The 25996-nt window shown below is 37.9% G+C and overlaps 1 protein-coding gene across 1 annotated transcript in view; it reads right to left on the bottom strand.

Moving 5' to 3' along the window:
- Nucleotides 1-869: 869 nt before the first annotated feature.
- LOC124711982 overlaps nt 870-25996 on the bottom strand; it is a 63809-nt gene continuing 38682 nt past the window's right edge. The window contains exons 3-5 of the mRNA XM_047242264.1: nt 23187-23469; nt 7017-7254; nt 870-1258 (exon numbers count right to left, since the gene is read on the bottom strand). Coding sequence (XP_047098220.1) covers nt 7033-7254; nt 23187-23469 — 505 coding nt within the window. The 3' untranslated portion in view covers nt 870-1258; nt 7017-7032. The remainder of the gene's footprint in view (nt 1259-7016; nt 7255-23186; nt 23470-25996) is intronic.

The raw sequence follows: 25996 nt of genomic DNA, 5'->3' as shown, positions 1-25996 counted from the left end.
TGCAACAAATCTAGGACTTCATTCTACTGGTTGTTTTGAAATGTATCATATTTTACATAAATATAAAGTATCTTCAGCAAAACTGTTGTTTTCCCTCAGTAAAAACATTAGAAATCTGCAAGTATATGCAAACATACACAGTCAATCATGGCTAAAAGTTTGTGCTGGGTGTCACAAGGAAAAAGAGAATATGACCGTAACAGATTGAATGGAACACATTAAGACAATAATTGTGCCACAGTGATAGGAAATCAATTTGCACCAAAAGAAAAAGAGAGCAATAATGCTTCCTAGGCCTGCACATCCAGGCCGAATATCTTGTGATTGATGAATGATCACCCTCATAACAAGAATGTTCACAATGTTATATTTTTCATAAACATGAAAAACAGAAATCACAATCTGGTATCACACATAATTGACAATACAAAGCTTATTTATTGTTGTCTTGATATAGAAACACTGACAGCAGGATGTGTGGCAATAGATAAACAACACTGATGATGCAACTTACAATGAGCATCAAGTTTGAACTGTTTCCCACTTTACAATTTCTTCTTCTATTATTACAATATCAACCTTCTCTTATAGTAAACTTCTATTTTGCTAATTAAAGCATCTATAATAGATATATGACATAAAATGGCCCCTTTTTCAATTCAGTACAATGAGTAAACAAACTGACAAGGTGTGGAACTTTAATTAATTATCACAAAAAAAGAGGTGTTCAAGGTGTACAATCAGAAAGTTGAAAGTCCTGTTACTTATGATATAAAAATATGCCACAATCATCAATGGAAATGAACTATGCATGAAGTAAATGGCAAGCATAAATATTAAAGTTAACACAATACGATCAGTATGTATAAGATGTCTGCTCTATCTCATTCAAACTATGTTAAATGCAAAATGCAGTAATACAGGAATGTAACATTCCTATTGTAACACACTGTGCTTTACGCAGATTAATTCACACTATTTTTTTTTAACTGATTTGATGAAAATTTTGAAACAACTGTCAGTTACTGGCAACATAACAACAGACTCTAAACACTTTTCCTTCTTTATATTCAGTTACACTTTCACATTCCACAATGGGGAGTACTTCTGAAAAACCTCAATTTTAGAAGTACCTCATCTTTGAGATAATGCATTTCTATCAGACTTCTGGTTGTGCACTCTTCCTGTCTTATCTCCCTCTTAAGTCAGTGGCACATTGCACTGACCTGACAATTTCTTTTTTAATGAAGGAAGCTTTCTGAAATAAATAAAACAATTTCACTGCAATAAAGCTTATCAGAAAAATGCTTCAACAAAGATCAAGAATTATCTCAGATATAATCAAAACTCATAATATCTGAAAGTTCCTTAAATTTCAAGACACCACTACAAGATGTAAATACAGTAATAGTTGGTGAAACTTCCAAGTTGTATGCTCACGGTCCATGACATTTTGTCCATAGCTGTGGCAGAAATCTTCACAGGTGCTCCTGGTTCAACCACATCTTGATGACAGAACCAGGAGGATCTCTGAAGATGTTCAATGCGGCTCTGGACAAAATTTTACGAACTACAACGTTTCATGGATCATGAGCATACAACCCAAAAGACTCACCAGCTACTAAGAAAACTCAAGAAAGAATAGGCAGTCTCAGTCGCGTAATGGTTTTTTATTTATTTAATTTGCAATGTGTGTCACTATCACAGGGGCATCATCAGATATCTGGGGGAAAAACAAGTTCCTCAGCCAGGAATTAGTTATAAAGTTACATGTTGTTGTTGTTGTTGTTGTTGTTGTGGTCTTCAGTCCTGAGACTGGTTTGATGCAGCTCTCCATGCTACTCTATCCTGTGCAAGCTTCTTCATCTCCCAGTACCTACTGCAACCTACATCCTTCTGAATCTGCTTAGTGTATTCATCTCTTGGTCTCCCTCTGCGATTTTTACCCTCCACGCTGCCCTCTAATGCTAAATTTGTGATCCCTTGATGCCTCAAAACATGTCCTACCAACCGATCCCTTCTTCTAGTCAAGTTGTGCCACAAACTTCTTTTCTCCCCAATCCTACTCAATACCTCCTCATTAGTTACGTGATCTACCCACCTTATCTTCAGCATTCTTCTGTAGCACCACATTTCGAAAGCTTCTATTCTCTTCTTGTCCAAACTAGTTATCGTCCATGTTTCACTTCCATACATGGCTACACTCCATACAAATACTTTCAGAAACGACTTCCTGACACTTAAATCTATACTCGACGTTAACAAATTTCTCTTCTTCAGAAACACTTTCCTTGCCATTGCCAGTCTACATTTTATATCCTCTCTACTTCGACCATCATCAGTTATTTTACTCCCTAAATAGCAAAACTCCTTTACTACTTTAAGTGTCTCATTTCCTAATTTAATTCCCTCAGCATCACCCAATTTAATTTGACTACATTTCATTATCCTCGTTTTGCTTTTGTTGATGTTCATCTTATATCCTCCTTTCAAGACACTGTCCATTCCGTTCAACTGCTCTTCCAAGTCCTTTGCTGTCTCTGTCAGAATTACAATGTCATCGGCGAACCTCAAAGTTTTTACTTCTTCTCCATGAATTTTAATACCTACTCCAAATTTTTCTTTTGTTTCCTTTACTGCTTGCTCAATATACAGATTGAATAACATCGCGGAGAGGCTACAACCCTGTCTCACTCATTTCCCAACCACTGCTTCCCTTTCATGCCCCTCGACTCTTATAACTGCCACCTGGCTTCTGTACAAATTTTAAATAGCCTTTCGCTCCCTGTATTTTACCCCTGCCACCCTCAGAATTTGAAAGAGAGTATTCCAGTTAACATTGTCAAAAGCTTTCTCTAAGTCTACAAATGCTAGAAACGTAGGTTTGCCTTTTCTTAATCTTTCTTCTAAGATAAGTCGTAAGGTTAGTATTGCCTCACGTGTTCCAACATGTCTACGGAAAGTTACATTGTCAGTTAAATAAAGCAACAGGGAAACATTGGCCTGAGTTGTGAAAAGAGCAAAATCAAAGACATACTCAGCATATAAAAACTCTCTAGGACCACTGGCAAGCGTACAGAAAGTTGTGCAGTCACCAGAAATGGCTCATCGTGCAATAAAATTTACAGGACACATCTACCGGGTAAAAACACTTGAGGATTACTGGCAATAGTACAGAACATCCCGCAATGACCAAAAATGGGACACTGTCAAATAAAACATATGCAACACATCTATCTATGGAAATAAATAAGAATATGTTTCAAAGCGAAGGGTGGTAAGCGGACCAAACGTAAGGAACCACATAAGTAAGGTTGGAGATAAAGGAACAACTACTGAGGGCTAAGATACCTTTGTTCACAGAGTTGTGAGCAATATAAAGACTAAAATCATACAAGAGTCACATGTTACCTGTGTTAAGCATATCCACTCTTAACACAACGCAGCACATGTTTACAACATAGGTCAGGTGTATACATCACCCCTATGACACACATTTACAGCTCTTACTACAGAGCTATGAATCAAAGTGAAAGACACCATAGTAGGTGGTCCTGCCAGACAGGAAAACGGAGAATGTGTTTACAGAATAATGATATACTTAGATCCATTAAATAATATAAAAATAAGGAAGCACAACTAAACCATACCAATGTATAAACAAAAGCCAAGTGTGCAAAGACATTTATTTAAAAAGTAACATCATGGCCTCAAAGTAACCCAGGTTATAAAGGCCCCCCATAAAAGATCAAACATTTTGTCAAACTTGACTATGCTTGCCAAATATCCGACTGTGAACAGTGCAGTTTGACATGTTTGTCAAGCATAGATCATGTTTGATGCACTTGTGAGAAATTTTGATTGACGAAAAGTTTGACCATACTGTGTACGTTGTTTGTGTCGATGTTTCACCATGATTGTTTAGTGAAAAATTGTTGTATTACAATTTATTTCACTGTATCGTGAGTTTCCACTACTATGATCAAGTATAAAAAAGAATTGCACTGACAATCACCAAAATGATACAGGTGCCACACCTTTCCCAACCATATATTATGCATGAAGAGGTTAGGAACAAAATCAATATTTTACATATACAGTGACATATAAGTGGAGTGTAATGAAATAAAAGAAATCTAAGTTCTCCGGTTCTTCCATGGACACTGTGGGCTAACCATGAGGTTCTGAGTGCAACATTTCCATTAACAGGTTTCCAGTTATTTATTATCTAAATCATTCCTTGGACCAGCATCTTGTTTTCTTCTTCTTTAAACAAAGTGTCAGAAGCAAAGTTAGGAATGCTTTATCAGTACCAAAATACAGCATACATGAAAAGAATCTGCTTCGAAAGTAAGGAAAAACTGACAAGCTTTCTCAGTACATGTACAGGATTGTTTGACACATCCGTAGCTACGTAAGAGATAACTTGACAAGCTAGTTTGTTCCAGATTTAATAAGTTTTTAAGACATTTCACTGTCCATTCAAAGAAAGTTGATGTACTCATTTTGGGAGTAATATTTCCTTTAGCATATGTACATGGAGTACATATTCTGTGGATCAGAGTTATTTTTTCTGTCTCCTTTAACCACAGTACTTAGTCTGCATTTGTGGTCATTCGCACTACTCTCAAAATATACATGAACATGAATATCATCTGCTTCAAAGTGAGGTTAAACTGACAAACATTGTTTGAATGTGTACAGACTTGCTTGGCACATCTGTGGCTAGGTAAGAGTGATTTTGCCAAACACATTTGATCGTTTATGGGGGCCTTAAAGGGTCAGTCGTTTGTCGAGCAGGCCTGGGCTCTCAAAATAGACTCTTTTCAAAATTTCAAATTCTTTGAGGGTGTTCATCTTCTTGCCTTTTTGTACGACACGCAAAATATCAAGGTCATTTATGGATGGTGTGTGATGGTGAAAAGTTTTCAAATGTTGTGCAAAGGGAGAATATTTTTTAAGTTGCCCTTATTTTGTTAAAAATGCTCACTGAAACAGACTATAAAGGACCTCCCGGATTGGCCGATACAGTGTGTCACAATCAAGACACTTAATTTTATATACTCCTGACCTCAAAAGGAGGAAAGATCTAGGTTTCTCACTAGGTTTCTCATTGTGAGGAAGCAGGAACTGTGTTCCCACATTTCTAGAGAACACAATTTGCATCTCAGTGTTCTATAGAAAAATGAGAACACAGTTTCTGCGTCCGCCCTTTCTCATGACTTCAAACAATAATCATAATTAATAATGTGTCCAATATTTGTTTAGTCTTTTGGTCTTGCTAATGAGTAAGATTTTCCTGGAGTGACTTTTGTATATACCTGCCTTCCCACACAAATTAACACGTACAATTTTCTCTTTCTGACTTACTATACACATGGCACTTTTCCTTTTATGAAATTGGTCTCACATGCTTCTTTGAATAGCATTTTCAGGTATCTGTCAATAAAATCAATATTTATCATTTAATTTTTACCAACAGTTTAGGATGACATGAAAACATAACACTACATACTTTAGTCTCTCCCTAAAAAGAACAACATGTCCATCCAGAAGTTATTATGTAACATATCAACCAACAAGTAAAATTGGTGATGAGTTTACAGTTTCTCCCTTAAGCCTCTCTCTCTCTCTCTCTCTCTCTCTCTCTCTCTCACACACACACACACACACACACACACACACACACACACACACACACACACACTGTGTGTGTGTGTGTGTGTGTGTGTGTGTGTGTGTGTGTGTCACATACTCTGTTCCAATTGTAAATATCTATATATTTGTTTAAGTATAGAGCAAGATTGAAGCATTTGCTCAACATATCATGTTCAGTTGTTTCTGTAACAAATGACCGAGATAGAAGGTTCAGTTCAAACGAATTTATCTGAGAACGAGTCAATCAGCAAACTATTAAATTTAAGTTGGGTAAAATAACAAGAACAAAACATTTATATAGACTACGCCTGAATCACAGTTCAAAGTAGGTATAAAATGGGTATCTTGCAATATGAGACAGAAATGAGAGTTGCAGAATTTGAGTGAAAGAAGAAAACAAAGTCATTGCCAACAGAGATGTAATCTTTAATACAAGGTCTGGATGTTGTGATAAGTGACTAAAATTACAATTGCAGGACATTGAGCAAAATAACCATGGAATGCATGCAGCTCAAAAAGTTAAAGATGAGAAAAACTCAGACAAAGGGTCTGATGAATCAGACTGATAAGAACAGTGCTGTTAACAGAAAAGAAACTGTTTATGGTACTTCTTTGACAATTATGAAATTGTTCAACATGACTTTGCAATCCTTGATGAAGAGATAACTAACGGAACAAAAGGAAAAATGAAATGATGGTATGACACACACACACACACACACACACACACACACACACACACACACACACCGTGTTGCTTACAGTCCTGAGATATATCAGGCTTCTGACACAAACACATCCAAACCATTAGGCACCATCATAGCAGATACAAGAACGATGAAGCTGTAATCTGTAATCTGAAATTGTAAGGTGACTGTGAAATCAAAAACAGTAAACTTAAATGTGAAACCACCATGCAACATTAGGGGTATAAATGGAACTGTTAGAGTGAAATTCACATACACGAAAAGAAGAAATTAGAACAGAATTTAATGGAAGCCTTCAGCTGAATTAAAAGACAGTGAAAGAAAAGACAAACCCAACAGTTTCATACAATGGTTGAATAATATTTCAAGCAAGAACTGAGAATTCAATGGGTTCATCTTCTTAGTGTTCAATAAATTCTTGTGAAATTAATGAGTAATAGCCTGTATTAACATATTATTAGCTAACTTTTCATTGTGTTTCATCTTTGCTTAAAGTTTGCTTCTCTGAGACAAGTGCTACAACAATTTTTGGCCAAGTACTACTACTACTACTACTACTACTACTAATAATAATAATAATAATAATAATAATAATAATTATTATTATTATTATTATTATTATTATTATTATTATAAACTGTGGAAACATACCTTACCCAGGTTATATTTAACAGTTCTTAGGCAACACTTCCTTCCACCAGTTACTGGGATAGTGGTACTTCTGTATCTCGATACCTTCACGTGGTACAGGCATGACGTACCCACCAAATTCCTTCTGAGGCAATGGAGGAGTGATCAGCCTTGGCGGGAAGCATTGCAGGGAGTCCATGCTCTCGCAGTCCGGTGGAAGGACCCTGCGCTTCCATCCTACTCTCCGGAGCATGTTTATCTGGACCACAAAGGAATGTAGTGTTCATAAATGAAAAGCACATTTAATGTCTGAAGATGGCCTTGTAACTCGAAAACCGATTAACACAATACAAGTAATACTGTAGAACAAAAGCAAACTACTGCTTTTCATTTATCATAATGTTATTCTAGAAAGAACCGACAGAAGATTCAGTTAACATGAATGTAGTGTTAACTTAGAACAGAAATTTAATAACATAGATCCCCTACCATGGTGACATCTGCAACACAAACACTGAACAGCAATACATAAGACCACAAAAAGGTGTACAATGAATGTTCTAACAGATCTAGAGTTAAAATATAATGCAAAAATGTCACCTAAAAACCATCAAATTTGGAAAAATACAACTCTACAAAAGGTGAGAACAATGTCAGTTTTGATAGTTCCCATACAGATGGCAACACTTATCTCTCAGTTTTTACGTTTGAGGGCTAGCACATTTTTCCATGCATATCTTTATACGATAAGTTGCAGGAGGAGTTCCCAACTGCACAATACACAAAAGGTGGTGTTGGAGGGAAGAAGCCAGATGACTATGAAGTGGTCAGTGAAGACAAGCATGGAGTGTTGTGCAGCATGCTTGGCAATGAGGTGGTCAAGCTGCCTGTGTCACAGTTTGGCAGTGACCTTTTGTGTGAACAGACAGTTTGCTAGCTGCTGTCCCCCAGTATGCTGCACAGAGGTTGCAGGTAAGTTAGTAATACACATGGCTGCTTTCACAGGTGGCTCTGCATTTCATGGGGGGTAGGAAATGCATGTGACAAGACTCAAGTGTAGCAGTGGGAGGATGTAAGGGACAGATCTTGCAGCTATGCCTTTTACACTAATAGGAGACTTGGGGGGCAACCCAGACAAAGAGGAAACAACAAGAAATTTTGAGAGAATAGGATTTGTAGTTCCCAACTGCTATGCGGAACAAGAGGACAGGATACATTTGATGAAATAAATGCAAGGAGATCAAACTACCAGTGGAATATTAGAAGAAAAAGAGGATTAAAATAGGTGAGAAATTGCATACTAGCAAATTTGCAAACACTAAGCCACTGTGGTGAAGATACACACCAAAAAGGAATGTGATTGTTGAGCACTTGAACCAAAACTGTATGAGAAAGTACTATGATTGTAACCATATAAGCTCAGGTTGCAGGAAGCTGGTTGAGAAATGTAACACATGAAGACATCAAACCACTGCCCACAAGTGTGAAGGCAATATTTGTGGTGAGGAAGAGTGCGCAACAAATGAACACATGCTTATTGTAAACATGTTTCAACAAACAGCAGGTCACAGCAATAGAGATAAATTTGGGAATGTGGTTTATGATGTTCAGAACCATGACTGTCAAAATATTGAAGTTCTAGAACAACAGACAGGAAACACACAAATATATAGACACTGGACAAAACTGTAAAAAAGGATGACAATTATAAGAACAACAAGTTGGATTCTAGTATAACAGGCAGGAGTAGTACAAGAATTACTTGACTTAGTGCAAGGTGTGAAGAAATGGTCTATGAGAATTCTACTCAAGAGGAGATATACAACATTGTAGAGCATTGTAAAAAGGAAGAGAGTGCTGCAGCTGACATTACAGAACACACACACACACACACACACACACACACACACACACACACACACACACACACACACACACGAAGAAGAAGAAGAAGAAGAAGAAGAAAGCCTCTAATTGCATTCTGACGTTTACACAAGCAATGAAGATGAAGGTACTGGTAATGAACAGGAGCACAATTTTAAAGTGAAGTGCCACACAATTAATTGTGAAAGAAGACTTGTGTGAATTTGAAAAAGACTGGATAGAAGCATGAATTTAAAAGAAGTTGCAGTGTAATTAACAATATGCACTAAGAAGAAAAGAGGTAGATTTGAAAGAGAATGAAGAACATAGGGAAAGATAGATTGCTGCTTACTGTAAAGATGACACCCTAAGCTGCAGGCAGGTACAGGGTGTACATAAAGTCTGGGAACACTTTGAATTATTTATTGCACAAGAACCAAACATTGTACAGATATCACACAGTGTAGTTTGGTAATTTGTGGATAGTCAGCGCTAATCACAAACATAGCGAATTCAGGTGTGGAGTGAGCTTTCTGTGTGTTGGAGCTCCAAAAGCAAATGTGCTACAGCTGTTCAACAGATGTTTAGAACCAAGCCACCAACAAGGAAGGCCATTTACCACTGGCACAACAAATTCGTTATGAGAGGTTGCTTGTGCCCAGCAAAGAGAAGCGGATGTTCCAGTGTGAAGGAAGTGAATGTGGAGCGTGTATGAGAGACATTCATAAGTCCAAAGAAATCGGTGCGTCGTGCAGCTCGTGAACTCAAACCGGCTCTAAGGACAGTGTGGAAAGTCGTGCGACAGAAACTGCCCATGAAACTAGTCAAGCTGGAGCTAGTGCGGAAGCTCAACGACGATGACAAAGACAAGCATTTTGAGTTTTGTTTGCAGTTGCAACAACTGAATGAGGATGGTGATGGCATTGTTGATTGCCTAATTTTTAGCAACAAAGCCGCTTTTCTCACTAATGGGAAAGTGAGCAGGCATAATTGTCGAATCTGAGGTACAAAGCATCCACACGAATGCATTAAATTTGAGTGTGATTCTCTAAAGGTAAATGTTTTTTGTGCCTTGTCACATCGAAAATTATACGAGCTATTCTTCTCCCTGAGAAAACTGTCACTGGATATTTCTACTTGGACATTTTTCAGCAATGGCTGATGCCTCACATGCAATCAGGCTATCCGTTCAGCTTTCAGCAGGATGGGGCTCCACTGCATTTTCATCGTGAAGTTCGTGGGTACCTGAACACGGCGCTGCCGCATCGATGGATCGGCTATGCTACAGAAGGAGACAACTGTTTCATGAAATGGACTCCCCGATCACCAGATATCATTCCATGTGACTTTTCTGTGGGGACACATTAAAGATCTGGTGCATGTACCACCTCTACCACATGATGTAGCACAGCTCCGGGAGGAGAGAATATGGGAAGCAACTAACATGGTCGACGATGCCATGCTGAGACAGGTATGGCAAGGATTTGATTACCGCATTGACATCTGCTGCGTCACTCATGGTTCGCATATCGAATGTTTGTAAGAAAAATAAAAAAATAAAAATAAAATAAAAAATAAAAACTTTTGAGTCTCTTCAAAATGCAGTATGACATCTGTAAAATGTTTAGTTCTTGCGCAACAAATAATTGAAAGTGTACCTGGACTTTATGTACACTCTGTACAATAAAGAGACACTTAAGCCCACTTCACACGAGTGACTTTCAGCTCAAAACTGACAACTCAAAGTGTGTGTAGCTTTTGTGCCTACATGTAAATCAGCAATCAACCATGATGAAATGTGTGTATGATGTCAATGAGCTACAGATTGTAGAGTTCTAAATTACTAAATATGCTGCAAACTGCACATGCACAGTGGCACGGGACTATGAGGGCATTTGCTAACATCGGAAGTTATGACCTATTCTGGTTGAGTTAGTTCACTTCCATTATAGAAATGGATTTTGTGCATTCATGTATGCTGTATATTTACTATGTTGTTTACTTAATTTCTGTGACACACTGGAAAGGTTGCACAAGGTCTTGGCATTTTTCGTACTAGTTTTCTCCAACAAAAGAGATGGAATATATGAAAGCAAAAAGTATTTACATTTTATAGAGATGAAAAACCTACACTGTGCACAAACAAGAACATAAACAGATAAACATATTTTAATGGCATTTATTTCAACAGAGAGAAACTCAGTGTTATTGGACAAGAAAAATAATTTTCATCGTAAGCGTATTTGGCACTTAACACAAAAAGCATGTTACAAAGGACAAAGCAGAAAGGCACTATTTACCGTGTTCTACATTTTGTCTAATGTGTTTGCAAATATATATTTTCTCCAGCAAATACATGTTTATGTTCTGAAATGTTTGGATGACAATTTTCCAACACTTTCACTTCTCAGGAATGTGAACAATTTATCACAAGACCTTCGACAAGAACTTCCAATATCAATTCCTCTTTAGTCTTTAATAAACTCTATTGTCATTGCCTGTTCCTACATTCACATTGATTTTCCCGTAACATGAATAGCGCCTCATAGCCTCACTTTCACCACTCAGATGAAAAACTGCACAGTAGACATCTCTCACACCGGCAAATTTGGTGCTGACATGTTAACAAAAATGTCTACTCCACGCATACGAGACTCAGTATGCAAATAAAATGCCAGGAGCACCACAGTCGACGCACTTGTCTCGAGTAGTCAATTGAGACAAGCAAGAAAATCATGTAAAAAGGGCTTTACACATTAGTTTTTGGCTACAGCCTTCATCAGAAAAGGAAACACATACACATTCACTCGCAAAAGCAAGCACAGCTAATGCACACATGACTATCATCTCCAGCAACTCAGACCAGACTTCTTTACCAGTCCAAGCTGCCTCAGATGGTGGTCATTTCGTGTGTTAGGTGTGCTTGCTTGTGTGATTGAATGTGAATGTGTTTCTTTTTATGACAAAGGCTGTGGTCAAAAGCTAATGTGCAAGTGCCTTAATTGTCGATATCTGCAACTTAGCGTGTCATCTTTACAGTAAATACGAGGGTTGTTTTTTAACTAAGGGCCGTTTTTATTTTTAAAAAAAGATACAAATACTTTTGTAAAAAAAAAATTATTTTCTGATTCTACACACTTTTACCTATTTTTCTACATAGTTGCCTTGTTTATTTAAGCACTTGTCATACTGTACAACTAGGTTTTTAATTCCCTCTTCAAAGAATTTGGCAGCCTGCTCCAACAGCCAAGAGTTCACGGCCACTTTCATTTCATCGTCGTCATTGAAGCACTGCCCGCCAAGATGGTGTTTCAGGTACCGGAAAAGGTGAAACTCGCTAGGAGCAAGGTCGGGGCTGTATGGTGCATGGTCCAAAACTTCCCAGCCAAAAGAATCAATCAAATCCCGAGTCTTTTGAGAGGTGTGAGGCCTAGCGTTATCGTGCAGGAGCAAAACTCCTTTTGTCAGCATGCCGTTAGAGTTGCACAGTAGGCATCTGAGTTGACTGTCATTCCTCGTGGCATAAAGTCCACTAGCAAAACACCGCGCCGGTCCCAGAACACAGTTGCCATAATATTGCGCTTTGACAGCGTCTGTTTGGCTTTGACCTTGACGGGTGAGATTGTGTGTCGCCATTCCATCAATTGTCGTTTGCTTTCGGGAGTGATATGGGATACCCATGTTTCATCTCCAGTGACAATTTGACTCAACATGTCATTCCCTTCTTCCTCGTAACGAATCAGAAAGTCCAATGAAGTGGCAAATCTCTTCCCTTTGTGGTCCTCTGTGAGGAGTCTGGGTACCCACCGAGAACACAGTTTCTTAAAGTTTAGGTTTTCAGACACAATTTTGTACAAAACCGATCTTCAAACTTGTGGAAATTCCAAAGAAAGAGTGGAAATTGTGAATCTTCTGTCATCACGAATCTTTGTTTCGACTGCAGCCACCAAATCATCAGTGATCACAGAGGAGCCGGCCTGAGCGTTCTTCGTCATGGACGTTTTGACGGCCGTTTATAAACTCTCTAACCCATTGACACACTTTACCTTCACTCATTGCATTCAAGCCATAAACTTCTGTTAACTGACGATGAATTTCTGCAGCTGATAGGCTTCTCGCGGTCAAAAAACGTATCACTGACCGTATCTCACACGCGGCGGGCGATTCAATAATCGTAAACATTATAAAGTAGCACAGTGATGCGTACACGTCAGCTACAGAGCTGCAACTTGCATCAGTGTGAACGGGAAGGATGCTGGCAAGTGGTGCGGTGGCTTGTTGCGGCGTGCGCGAACTACGGGACTATACGCGCAAACGGCCCTTACTTAAAAAACAACCCTCGTAGTAATCTATCTTTTTCCTTACATTGTTGATAATCCAATATGGAATTTCCATTGTTTAAAGAGAATAATTAGAAAGGAAAACATGAAGAGATGAAGAACAGGGGCAGCATGAAAATATGTTAGAAGACTTTTGAAAGCAGCAACACAAACCAATGTTCGCGAACAAAGCAAAAAGCTCAATATTGTAGAATTGAGAAACGTGAACATATAATCAGACCAGCACAGAACATTTTTAGTAAGCAGGGGAAAAAGAAGGAGGGACTGACTTCTGGTGAGGAAAGATATTAATACCTGAGCCAATCAAAGAATGGAGTGAAGGAAGCATGACGAAAGAAAGTCAAACTGTGATAGAAGCAGTAATTCAGAGTCACAACAAGTTGAAATGCTATTTCATGGGTGAGAAAGACAGGAGGGGAAAACATGATTTTCACTGTATCAGTGAATGATGATAATTTACATACTGGGAACAAGTGGAAGAAATACAAGGAACATGGAAAGAGATACTACAATTGCTACACTTGCTCAAACAATGGATGCTGGTGTAAATAATGAGTCACAAAACTCACACATGAAACTTTTGAACTTAAATCACAAATTAGCATTACCACATTCCTTTAGAACTACTGATAAACTTGAGAGAGCCAGCCCTGACTGGTGAGCAAGATATATGAGACAGACAAAATACCCCCAGACTTCAAAATAAATAAATAAATATATATATATATATATATATATATATATATATATATATATACACACACACACACACACACACACACACACACACACACACACACACACACACACACACACACACACACACACACACACACACACACACACACACACACACACATCCCAAGCCCGGGGCCTCATTATGCAAGTGATGAGGAAGGAGGAGGGGGAGGAGTAACAACCTCGTTTAAAAAACCAGAGTTCACCTGGCCCGGGTGATAGTACTCTGTCAGGGCCCCTTTGCTAGGGTTACAGCGAAGACCTCAACGGTAGTGAAGGCGGAGAGAACGAATCTCGGTACGGTGGAACTAGCGGAAGAGGCACATAATACAATAAATCCACCTTGCGTCTGACTTGTAACAAGCGGCACTGTGGTCGGCGTCGGTTCACCAGAGGTGCGGCCGTAATACAAATTCTGGAACTAACCACTCCAGTCTTAACCACTGAGCTTTTCTGAGCTCAACCCTTTGATTCTAAGTACTATTATGGAGTGTTTTAGTAATTACAAAATTACCCCAGGTGGTAACAAATCCTCCGCCATCAGTGGCGCAACTAGTCTATCGGATTCTCGGGAAACTAGGCTGAAACACTATATCCCAAACCAGAGGAAATCGAAGTCTTTTGACCGACTCATGCCCAAGGTCGAAACATTTTTTGGAACTATCAATATTAACTCTCTCTTGACACCAGGAAAACTCTATAAATTAGGAGACACACTAAAAGAACAAAATATCAAAATTTTAGCCCTGCAAGAAACAAGGTTGCCTGATGAGAATACCATGGATTTTGGAAACTACCGATTGTTTAAAAGTAAAACAGACAAAAGAATTCTTAAAAACACTCCGCATCTGGGTGTTGCATTCGCAATTTCGCAAGACATTCTTGGCTCCGTAATCGAAGTAAATCCAGTAAACAACAGACTAATGACAATTTCCATGAAATGTGCAAATAAAATGTACTGTTTAATTAACGCACACATGCCTATCAACCAGGAGAATAAAACAAATCCAGAAAAAGTAAATAAGTCATGGGAAGTGTTAGAGAATACAGTCTCCAAAATTCCTCAAAATTATGTAAAGATTTTAATGAGTGATTTTAATGCACAGTTAGGGAAAGAGAGAAAATTTAGAAAAACGGTCGGTGAATTCCCTGCACATAAATGGACCAATCAAAATGGAAAGAGGCTGGTAGAATTTTGCAGAAATTTCAATCTCAAAATTATGTCAAGTCATTTTAAGAAAAAACCTTCAAAACAAAAGACATGGCGATCACCTAACAAGGACATAGGTGAATTCCAAATTGACCATATTGCAATCTCGTATCCATGTCACAAAGAAATTTTAAATGTTCAAGTTCGTAAAGGCGCCAATATTGACTCAGACCATTACTTAACCCGTGTGAAACTAAAGCTAAAACCCCAAAATTTCAACAAAAGGACACCATTAATCCCCAAATTTGACACCAGTAAAATCCAACCATCATTATTAGCAGACGAATTTGACAAAACAAGTGCACAAAATTGGGAACAACTCAAACACAAGATTATCAAAACAGCTCAAGATCAAATTCCTTTACGAAAACACAAGAAACATGCTTGGTGGAATGAAAACTGTGATCATGCAATCAAAGCCAGACAAGAGACATTTAAAGCATGGAATAGCAACAAGACAGAAGACACATATGATACATTCCTGACAACTAGAAAAGACACTTCAAAACTAATTAGACAAACAAAAAGACAATATGAGAATAGTCAACTCTTAGAAATTGAAGAAGATTTTCAGAAATACAATACCAGAAATTTTTATAAAACTTTTAAAACCAAAATAAAGGGGTACCAACCCCAGAATCTTTGCTTCAAGAAGGAAAATGGACAGTTGGCTCTTAACAACCAAGAAAATTGCAAAGAACTTTCTAAATATTTTAAGAATCTTCTAAATTGCCCCGAGCCCACAGAAAGATTTCCACCAAAAATTCCCCAACAATGCAATCCAGTTTCACTTGCACCAAATGAAGAGGAAATCATTAAAGAAATTCATAGGTTGAAAAACAACAAAGCATCTGGTGAAGATGGAATTGTTGCAGAACTTTTAAAGGCAGCTGGTCCAAAAACCGTTAAAGAAATTACTTCAATCATGCAAAACATTTGGCAAACTGAAAAAATTCCTGATGAATGGAAAACCGCCTTGATTCACCCACTTCATAAGAAGGGAGACAAAACTGATGTTAATAATTACAGAGGAATTTCTCTTCTTCCAGTCACATACAAAATCCTCTCTCAATGTCTTCTGAACCGAGCACAACAACAAATTGAATGGAAAATTGGCGAATATCAAGCAGGTTTCAGGCCAAATAGATCTTGCCCAGAACAGATTTTAGTCCTCAAACTAATTCTCAGACATCAAAAAATTTACAATAAAAAACTAGTTTGTACGTTTGTAGATTTTAGAAAGGCGTATGACTCAGTGGATCGTGAATCTCTTTTCCAAATTGTGAAAGAACAAGGCCTGGATCCTAAAACCACGGCAATTATCAGAGACACGCTAACTGGTACAAAATCAAAAGTAAAGTTCAGAGGAGAAATTTCAGAATCCTTTGAAATAAAAACAGGCGTGAGGCAAGGTGATGGACTCTCTCCGTTGCTATTTAACTGCGTTCTAGAAAAAGTAATACAAGAGTGGCGCGAACGAAAACTGGAGTACAAAATTGACCAACCAGTGAAATTAGGACGAACAAATATTCGAATAGACTGTTTGGCCTTTGCAGACGACTTGGTTATTCTAACGCAGGACATCCAAATTGCTCAGAAACAAATAGAAATTCTTAAAGAAACAGCAGAAAGAGTAGGTCTCCAAATCTCATTTGAAAAAACACAGTATATGACTAGCAACAAACTGGCACCCAAACTTTTGGAAACTAAGTATGGAAAAATCAAAAGAGTTTCGCAATTCAAATATTTAGGTGAAACAATCTCAGAGACTGGTCTAGAAAAAATTGGAAATGAAATTCGTTGTCAAAAGATGGAGACAGCTTTTAGACTTACAAAAGACATCTACAACAAAAAATGTCTCTCGAGGTACTCTAAATTGAGACATTACAACACGGTCATAAAACCAGAGTGCCTTTATGGGGCTGAAACGCTAATTTTAAACAGAAAAAAGGACATTCAAGAAATCCAAGAAAGAGAAAGAAAAGTAATCAGAAAAATTCTAGGTCCAAAATATACTGAAGAAGGAACATACAGGCTAAGAGCAAATAGTGAAATTCAACAATACACCAGCATATATTCGGATATGAAAAAACGCAGATTAAAATTTTATGGGCATATTAAAAGAATGGATGCTACCAGACTAACTAAACAAGTAGTGGAATTCTACGAAAATCGAAGTAAAGCTAAATTTGAGACAATAAAATGGATTGCTGCTATAAAAGAGGACATGAAAGAGGCAGATATAAAACAAGATGAAATTCAAGACAGAAAATTATTTAGGCAAAAAATTCATGACTGGGTAGTTGGTCAAGCTGAAAAACCAAAGAAAACTGGAACCACATGGTCTGATGAAAGGAAAAGAGCTCATTCCGAGAGAATGAAAACAATTTGGGCAGAGAGAAAGTCTAAAAGAAAATAACTGAATGCCCCGTGATTGTACTTCGCGTGGTCCAGTAGGGCCCAAACGTGAATAATAATAAATATATATATATATAAAAACAAAGATGAGGTGACTTACCGAACAAAAGCGCTGGCAGGTCGATAGACACACAAACAAACACAAACATACACACAAAATTCAAGCTTTCGCAACAAACTGTTGCCTCATCAGGAAAGAGGGAAGGAGAGGGGAAGACGAAAGGAAGTGGGTTTTAAGGGAGAGGGTAAGGAGTCATTCCAATCCCGGGAGCGGAAAGACTTACCTTAGGGGGAAAAAAGGACAGGTATACACTCGCACACACGCACATATCCATCCACACATACAGACACAAGCATACATATGTCTGCTTGCGTCTGTATGTGTGGATGGATATGTGCGTGTGTGCGAGTGTATACCTGTCCTTTTTCCCCCCTAAGGTAAGTCTTTCCGCTCCCGGGATTGGAATGACTCCTTACCCTCTCCCTTAAAACCCACTTCCTTTCGTCTTCCCCTCTCCTTCCCTCTTTCCTGATGAGGCAACAGTTTGTTGCGAAAGCTTGAATTTTGTGTGTATGTTTGTGTTTGTTTGTGTGTCTATCGACCTGCCAGCGCTTTTGTTCGGTAAGTCACCTCATCTTTGTTTTTATATATAATTTTTCCCACGTGGAATGTTTCCTTCCATTATATATATATATATATATATATATATATATATATATATATATATATATATATAAAAATAATTCCAATCCTAAAGCAAGCAGGTGTTGACAGATGTGAAAATTACCAAACCATCAGTTTAATAGTCACAGTTGCAAAATACCAACACAAACTCTTTACAGATGAATGGAAAAACTGGTGTAGAAGCCGACCATGGGGAAGATCAGTTTGGATTCCGCAGAAATGTTCGAACATGTGATGCAATACTGATCATGCGACTTATCTTAGAAGATAGATTAAGGAAAGGCAAACCTATGTTTCTAGCATTTGTAGGCTTAGAGAAAGCTTTTGACAATGTTGATTGGAATACTCTCTTTCAGATCCTGAAGATGGCAAGGCTCAAATACAGGGAGCGAAAGGCTATTTACAATTTTTACAGAAACCAGATGACAGTTGTAAGAGTCGGGGGGGGGGGGCATGAAAGGAAAGCAGTGGTTGGGAAGGGAGTGAGACAGGGTTGTAGCCTATCCCCGATGTTATTCAATCTGTATATTGAGAAAGCAGTGAAATAAACAAAAGAAAAATTTGGAATAGGAATTAAAGCCCATGGAGAAGAAATAAAAACCTTTGAGGTTTGCTGATGACAATGTAATTCTGTCAGAGACAGCAAAGGACCTGGAAGAGCAGTTGAATGAAATGGACAGTGCCTGGAAAGGAGGTTTTAAGATTGTTTGTTTTGTTTTGCTTTAGGGCACAAAAAACGCACCCAAGTCAAAACTATAGAACACGAACACAGAGAGGAGTTAAATGACTATATGTCAGTCTCTATGGACAGAATAGGAGACAGCTAAAACAGGCACGTGGAAAAAGGGCTAAAAAGAAACGTGCTATTGTTAAGCATCTGTCCAATTTTAAAGTCAATTCAATCCAGAGTACACATGAATTCTGACAATATGCAGTTTAAATGTGATAAATGTTCCTAAAAAGCCACATTACGCATTGTAGATTCCATATTTGGCAGCACGGCGAAATTTTCTTCCTGCACAACACCCTCATTGCCCACATTTGTCGTAATTCAACTTTTCTCTCAAGCTGGTGTCACTGCTCCCCTTCCAACTATTCTGTAGTGCTGTACTTGAGCAATAGTAAAACATGGACGGCAATATCTTTTAGGGTGCAGATCATATGTAACAACAACAACTAGTATGTAAATAACAGAAGCAATCAACCACGATTCAGTACAATTCTCAATCTTTTGCTCGTCCTGCAATCTAGTGACATATGTCTCTACTATCTCCAAAATGGGTTTTTTCTGCCATAATTTATTCCTGCAAAAAATTGCTGCCTGTTAAAAAAAAAGAGCAGTGAATTCTGGATTAATTTTCTTTCTCGTTTCATCTGAATGTCACCATCCTGTAGTAAGGTTGGTAATGTTTTTCCCATTATCCTGACACATGAACAGCGACCAGATTTCTCATTTGTGACCCACATGGAAAATCATTACAGTTTCTCAGAACCAAATAAAATATTGACTGTGGTTCAGAATCAAGCAATGGACTTTGAGGGACAATGTTTTCACCTCTGAATGTTACCTACACTTAAAAAGCAGCATAAATTCATGCATACAGTACCGATAGATCTATAAGAACTTTTATTGCAAACCTGTTTAAATACAACAAAATTTTTTAAGTTGATAGAATTTAATGCTATTTCCTCCCATGATTCACTAAACTGTCGATTTTAAAGCAGAGCATTAGACTGTTTTACTGCCTAATTCATAGTTTCTTGACTAGCCTTTGCACTAGCACCCCAAGTCACACATCATGTGATCATTCGAGCAAGATTGGTACTGTATCAAGCGCTTTGGCATACTGGGGAATCTCGAGCCTATTAGAATACAGATATTGTTTGCTACGAAATCTCAATGACCAAAGCTTTATTTGTAAATGTAGGTTGAACCCCATAGTCATATATTAAACAGTGTGAAAATGTTGACCTCAGCAGCAATAGTTTAATCTGAGAATATAAGATGACCCCGTATTTTTTGAAAGATGGATTTGGGGAAAAAAAACCTTGTCTTATAAACAGATAAATACAGTATACTGGTGTGAACAACTCCCCTCATGACCACCTCACCTCCCAAGGATGATGTTTAATGGAAAAGAAATTTAAACAACAATAACAGATCAAAGTTCAAAATTTTTATGTTCTTATCTTTAAGCAACATAAACTGAATTACTTGTTGTCATGGTCTTCAGACAGAATACCTGTCCGATGCAGCTCTCCATGCTACACTATTCTGTACAAACCTCTTCAACTACAAATAACTACTGCAGCTGACACCCTTCTGAATCTCCTTACTGTACTCATCTCTTTGTCTCCCTCTAGGATTTTATACCCCCACACTTCACTCCAGTACTAAAGTGGTGATCCCTTGATGTCTCAGAATGTGTCCTATCAAACAATCCCTTCTTTTGGTCACGTTGTGCCACAAATTTCTTGTCTCCTCATTAGTTACGTGATCTACCCATATAATCGTCAGCATTCTTCTGTAGCACCACATCTCAAAAGCTTTTATTCTCTTCTTGTCTAAACTGTTTATTGTCCATGTCTCACATCCACACAGAGCTACACTTCATACAAATATTTTCATGAAAGACTTCCTAATACTTATATCTATATTCAACGTTAACAATTTTCTCTTTTTCAGAAACACTTTTCTTGCCAGTGCCAGTCTGCATTTTATATCGTCTCTTCTTCAGCCATCATCAGTTATTTTGCTACTCAAATAACAAAACTCATCTACTACTTTCAGTTTCTCTTTTTCTAATCTAACTCTCTCATCTGATTTAATTTCACTACATGCCATTATCCTTGTTTTGTTTCTGCTTGTATTTATCTTATATCCTCTTTTCAAGACATGGTCCACTCCATTCAACACTGCTCTTCCATGTCTTTCACCATCTCTGACAGAACTACAATGTCATTCACAAACCTAAAAGCTTTTATTCTTCTTCCTGAACTTTAATTCTTACTCTATACTTTTCTTTGGTTTCCTTTACTGCTTGCTCAATGCACAGATTGAATAATGTCAGGGATAGGCAACAACCCTGTGCCATTGCCTTCTCAACCAGTGCTTGCCTTTAATAATAAGTTTATTGCAGCCAAATAGCCATACAAGTTCAAGGTACAATGATTATAATACACGAAATTAGAAATTTTACATACTGTGATTTGCAGTCACTTACTGACTGTGTCCTTTTGGTACAGAGTTCTATATGGTAACATTTGCATATTTGATGACACAGCTTACACTCACACATTGTGTCTGGTTCATGATATGGCATGTTGCTGCAAATATGGTGATGGAAACCATGGACTGCCATTTTGGTGATCACATGTCTCATTTCGAAGTTTTCTTTTGTCCATGTTTGGTCAATCATGGCGCTTGTGTTGTGAAATTCTGGGGTATATCTTCCTTTTTTCCTGCAATGTTTTAATTACACTTTCCAAAGTGCTGGTATTGGTTAGCATCAGGTTTGTCCATAGATTTTCAATGAGAAAGGGTTCCCTCGCCAGCAGGTGTACAAGTCTGGATCCTGTTGTTTTGAGCATCCCTATTGCTTTCTTTATATAGGTCCCTTCACTCTTTCATGTGTCATTAGGTTTTTCACTGTAAATTCTATGCCGAACAGTGCTTGCCTTCATTTCCCTTGACTCTTGTAACTGCCATCTGGTTTCTGTGTAAGTTGTAAATAGCCTTTTGCTCCATATGTTTTACTCCTGCTACCATCAGAGCTCCAAAGAGTGTACTTCAGTCAACATCGTTAAAAGGTTTCTGTAAGTCTACAAATGCTATAAATGTAGGTATGCCTTTTCTTAACCTACCTACTAGATAAGTCATAGGGTCAGTATTGCCTCACATGGTTCTACACTTCTCCAGAATCCAAACTGATCTTCGCCAAAGTTGGCCTCTACCAGTTTTTCCATTCTTCTGTAAGGAATTTGTGTTAGTATTTTACAATGATGACTTATTAAACTGATAGTTTGGCAATATTCACTCCTGTCAACATCTGCTTTCTTTGCAATTCAAACTATTACATTCTTCTTGAAGTCTGAGTGTATTTTACCTGTATCATACATCTTGCATGCCAGATGGAAAAGTTCTGTCATGGCTGGCTCTCCCAAGGCTATCAGTAGTTCTGATGGAATACTGTCTACTTCTGTGGCCTTGCTTCGACTTAGGTCTATCAAATTCTTCTCACTGTATCAAATCGATCATCTCATCCTTCTCTTCATCCTCTTCCAGTTCTATAATATTGCTTTCAAGTTCATCTCCCTTGTACAGACTCCAAATTACTTATGCTCTTATAGCTGAACTACAAGAGTTGAACTACAGTAGTTGTACATTTACAATATCAAAAATGTGATGCTGAGTTTTGGCATGTTATTATAGTTTATTTAATATTGATTTTAATTTGTTTTGTTTAATAATTTAGTTTGATCCTTAACTCAGAAACAGAATAACAACTTGGCAGCAGAATTGGGAAAAGTTGTCCAAATCCTAGCAGTGTTACAAGAAGTTAGAAGTTAGCTTTGGGGAAAAAATTCTTTTACTTATGAATGCCTGTACACAGTGACAATAATTTCATAGCTAGTAGCTTTTTGGACCATTCTACCAAGACAAAGGTCATATAACAGTAAGCAAAATTACCTGCATGAACAAACACACAGCTTAATGTGTAAATCCATTGTGTCAGATGGTTATGATAAAAATGCTTTCAACATTAGTTCTATTACAGCTTCAGTTTTGAAACACGATGTATGGTGCTAATACATGAAGTGTGTTTATGCCTTCATGAGGTATAGATATCATATATGAAGAGAAAAGGCTGTAGTTTCATATCCAAGAATATTCCAACAAGCAAGCATGGAAAACATATTTCATACACATGGCTTACCATGTGGTCTTCCTCAAAAACAATAAGTTGCACAGATCCACCAGCAAACTGTGGATCCTTGACAGTGTACCTCCCTTCCGCACTATCGTAGGCCAACTGTAGGCCTTGCTTCCGGAATGCTCTGAGAAGAAAGACTTCATCCTTCCTAGCTAGCTCCTCATTGCGGAGGCACATCTCTACATCAGACTCCCATGGCAGCGAGCGGGACAGTCTTATCTGGCCCCACAGTGCTCCGTAGCAAAGGAAGTGTGTCAGTCCCAAGGAAGAAAGAACTCTGTGTGTTCTGTAAAACAAATTACAATTTTTATTTTGTATTTTAAGTCCATAACTGTACAGTAAATAAGGACCAAGTTATGCATAATGCAATGTTTTTAAAAAAAGTTGATTCAACAACTAAACCTTTGTCTAGCAATAACATTAGTTACAATACAGCAGTTGTTTTGTGACAAGCAAAACTATGTCCCCCTAGATCGAGTGCGCCACCATGCCTACATCTGGGAAATGGAGAAATGGAAGTAGAAAGAGTATCCTTCAGTGTTGCTATACACTGAAGAGCCAAATGAACTGGTACACCTCCCTAACATTTTGTAGGGCCCCCAAAATCACACAGAAGTGCCGCAACACAATGTGGCATGGACTCGACTAATGTCTGACATCGTTCTGGAGAGAACTGACACCATGAATCCCAGGGCTGTCCATTAATCCATTATGGAGAGTTAGAACGGAAAAGATCTTTTTTTCACATTTCTGGATTTTTCTCTCCTTATAAAATTTGCAATTTTCCAAGTAAAATAATTATATATCACTTATAAACTCTCATGGAAAGTATTTTATTTTATTTTTTTTAAATATAATCTACACCAGTTGAAATGTTAAAATTTTTACATGCATTACTTCAAGATCTAAGAAAATCGGTAATTTTTTATATATAAGGCTGTGGATTGCTGTGTTACACAAGTTAAATTACGTATTTGTATTGGTAGCACTGTCAAAAACAGTAACGTATCATTTCATAGTATGAACAGGCATTGTATGTCGAAGTGCTAATGTTTTTCTGAGGAAAAGTGACGAATAGATTGGTAAATCTCTCAAAAAGAAAAGTAAGACAGCAAAACGAAGTGTTTTTAAGAAATGTGAGTTTCACGGAAATAAATTTTTGAATAAAGGGAAACATTGTGTTCAACATGTGGTGTGAGAAGTTACAGACAATGACATACAGGCAAACTCATCAGTATCTAGAGAAACACCCATTAGTGTTTCGAAGATTAAAATAAAACGTGATACACAGTTTTCTCAAGGCGAAAGTGATGTAAATGGTAGGTTAGGTTACATTCTAATACATTTACATATACTAACAATGGTGTTAGGTGAATGAGTGTGTTATAAAATATGTGGAGGGCCAGTTTGTTTACATGTAGACAGCAAGGTGTCAAATGGACTAGCCAGGAAACTCATCATTAATTGTGCCAGTTGTAAATATACTCATTAATTTTGGAATTCTGATAAGTGTACAGATAATCATTTATTATAGTACGTTAGGCGGTTTTATGGACTGAGAGCCATTGGCAAAGGACACACTGCAGTAGAAACAATGTATGCCGTGTATGAATATGCCACGCCCACCTTGTAAAATCGACAAGTATGCAGGATTTATTGGAGCTGCTGTGGAATCTGTTGCGTGTGAGTCAGAGAAGGGTGCTTCAAACAAAGCTGTTGAAATAAATGATGATATGACTGACATACCAGTAGCTTTTGATGGCACTTGACCGAAGCGTAGCTACAGTTCTAAGAATTCTGTTGCTACGGTGACCAGTGTGGATACTGGAAAGGTAGTAGATTCCCAGATTTTAACCAAACATTGTTATAAGTGTAAGTCAGGGAATGAAGAAGGGCATATCTGTGACAGAAATTAAGAAGGGACAAGTGGTGGTATGGAGGCCTCTGCCGCTGTTGAAATTTTTAGTCGATCAGTCAACGAAAGGGGAGTGTCTTACACTAAGTTCTTAGGTGATGGAGACTCAAAAGCATGTGACAGTATAGTAGCCACTCAGCCTTATGGTGAGAAGATTATCACAAAACTGGAATGTGTTGGCTGTGTCCAGAAGAGGATGGGCACCAGATTTGAGAAACAAGAAACTGTCTGATGGTAAAACCAGGCTGACAGACAAAATGATTGATGAACTACAGCAGTATTATGGGATGGCCATTAGAAACAATACAGAAGATATGTTGAAAATGAAGCAGACAGATGGGCTTCCTTCTTCCACAGACCGTCAACTGATGAAAAACCAGTACACCACCTTTGCCCTCCTGGACCCGATTCATGGTGCAATTACCGCAACACCCAGTACTCAGGCAGTTCATACAGCCATAAACATTCCATCCCAGCAGCAGTCATGGATATCATAAAACCTATTTACAGACACCTGGCAAATAATCCTGAATTACTGAAGAAGTGACTGTGTGGTCAGACTCAAAATCCCAATGAGTCATTCAATAATCTTATATGGACTCGCTTACCAAAAAATGTTTTTGTTGGAATGAAGACACTAAAATGGGGAGTCAGTGATGCTGTTATTGCTTTTAATGATGGCAACCGGTAGGGTGAAAGTGCTACAGCATATGGGACGTAATCCTAGAGTAAACTGCATCAGAGAACTTGAATGAAGGGACAAGGTTCGCATTGATAAAGCAGAGTATGCAACACAGTTGGTCACTAAGGAGTCCAGAAAGAAGAAAAAACTTGGAAAAAGATCAAGAGAATGATATACAGTATGGTGCAGGGTGCTTCTGCGTGACAAAAAAATTAA

This window comes from Schistocerca piceifrons, chromosome 8 (assembly GCF_021461385.2).
Source record: "Schistocerca piceifrons isolate TAMUIC-IGC-003096 chromosome 8, iqSchPice1.1, whole genome shotgun sequence".
Classification (NCBI taxonomy): Eukaryota; Metazoa; Arthropoda; class Insecta; order Orthoptera; family Acrididae; genus Schistocerca; species Schistocerca piceifrons.
The sequence above is the reverse complement of the archived record's forward strand: the minus strand, read 5'-3'. Positions and strand labels throughout refer to the sequence as shown.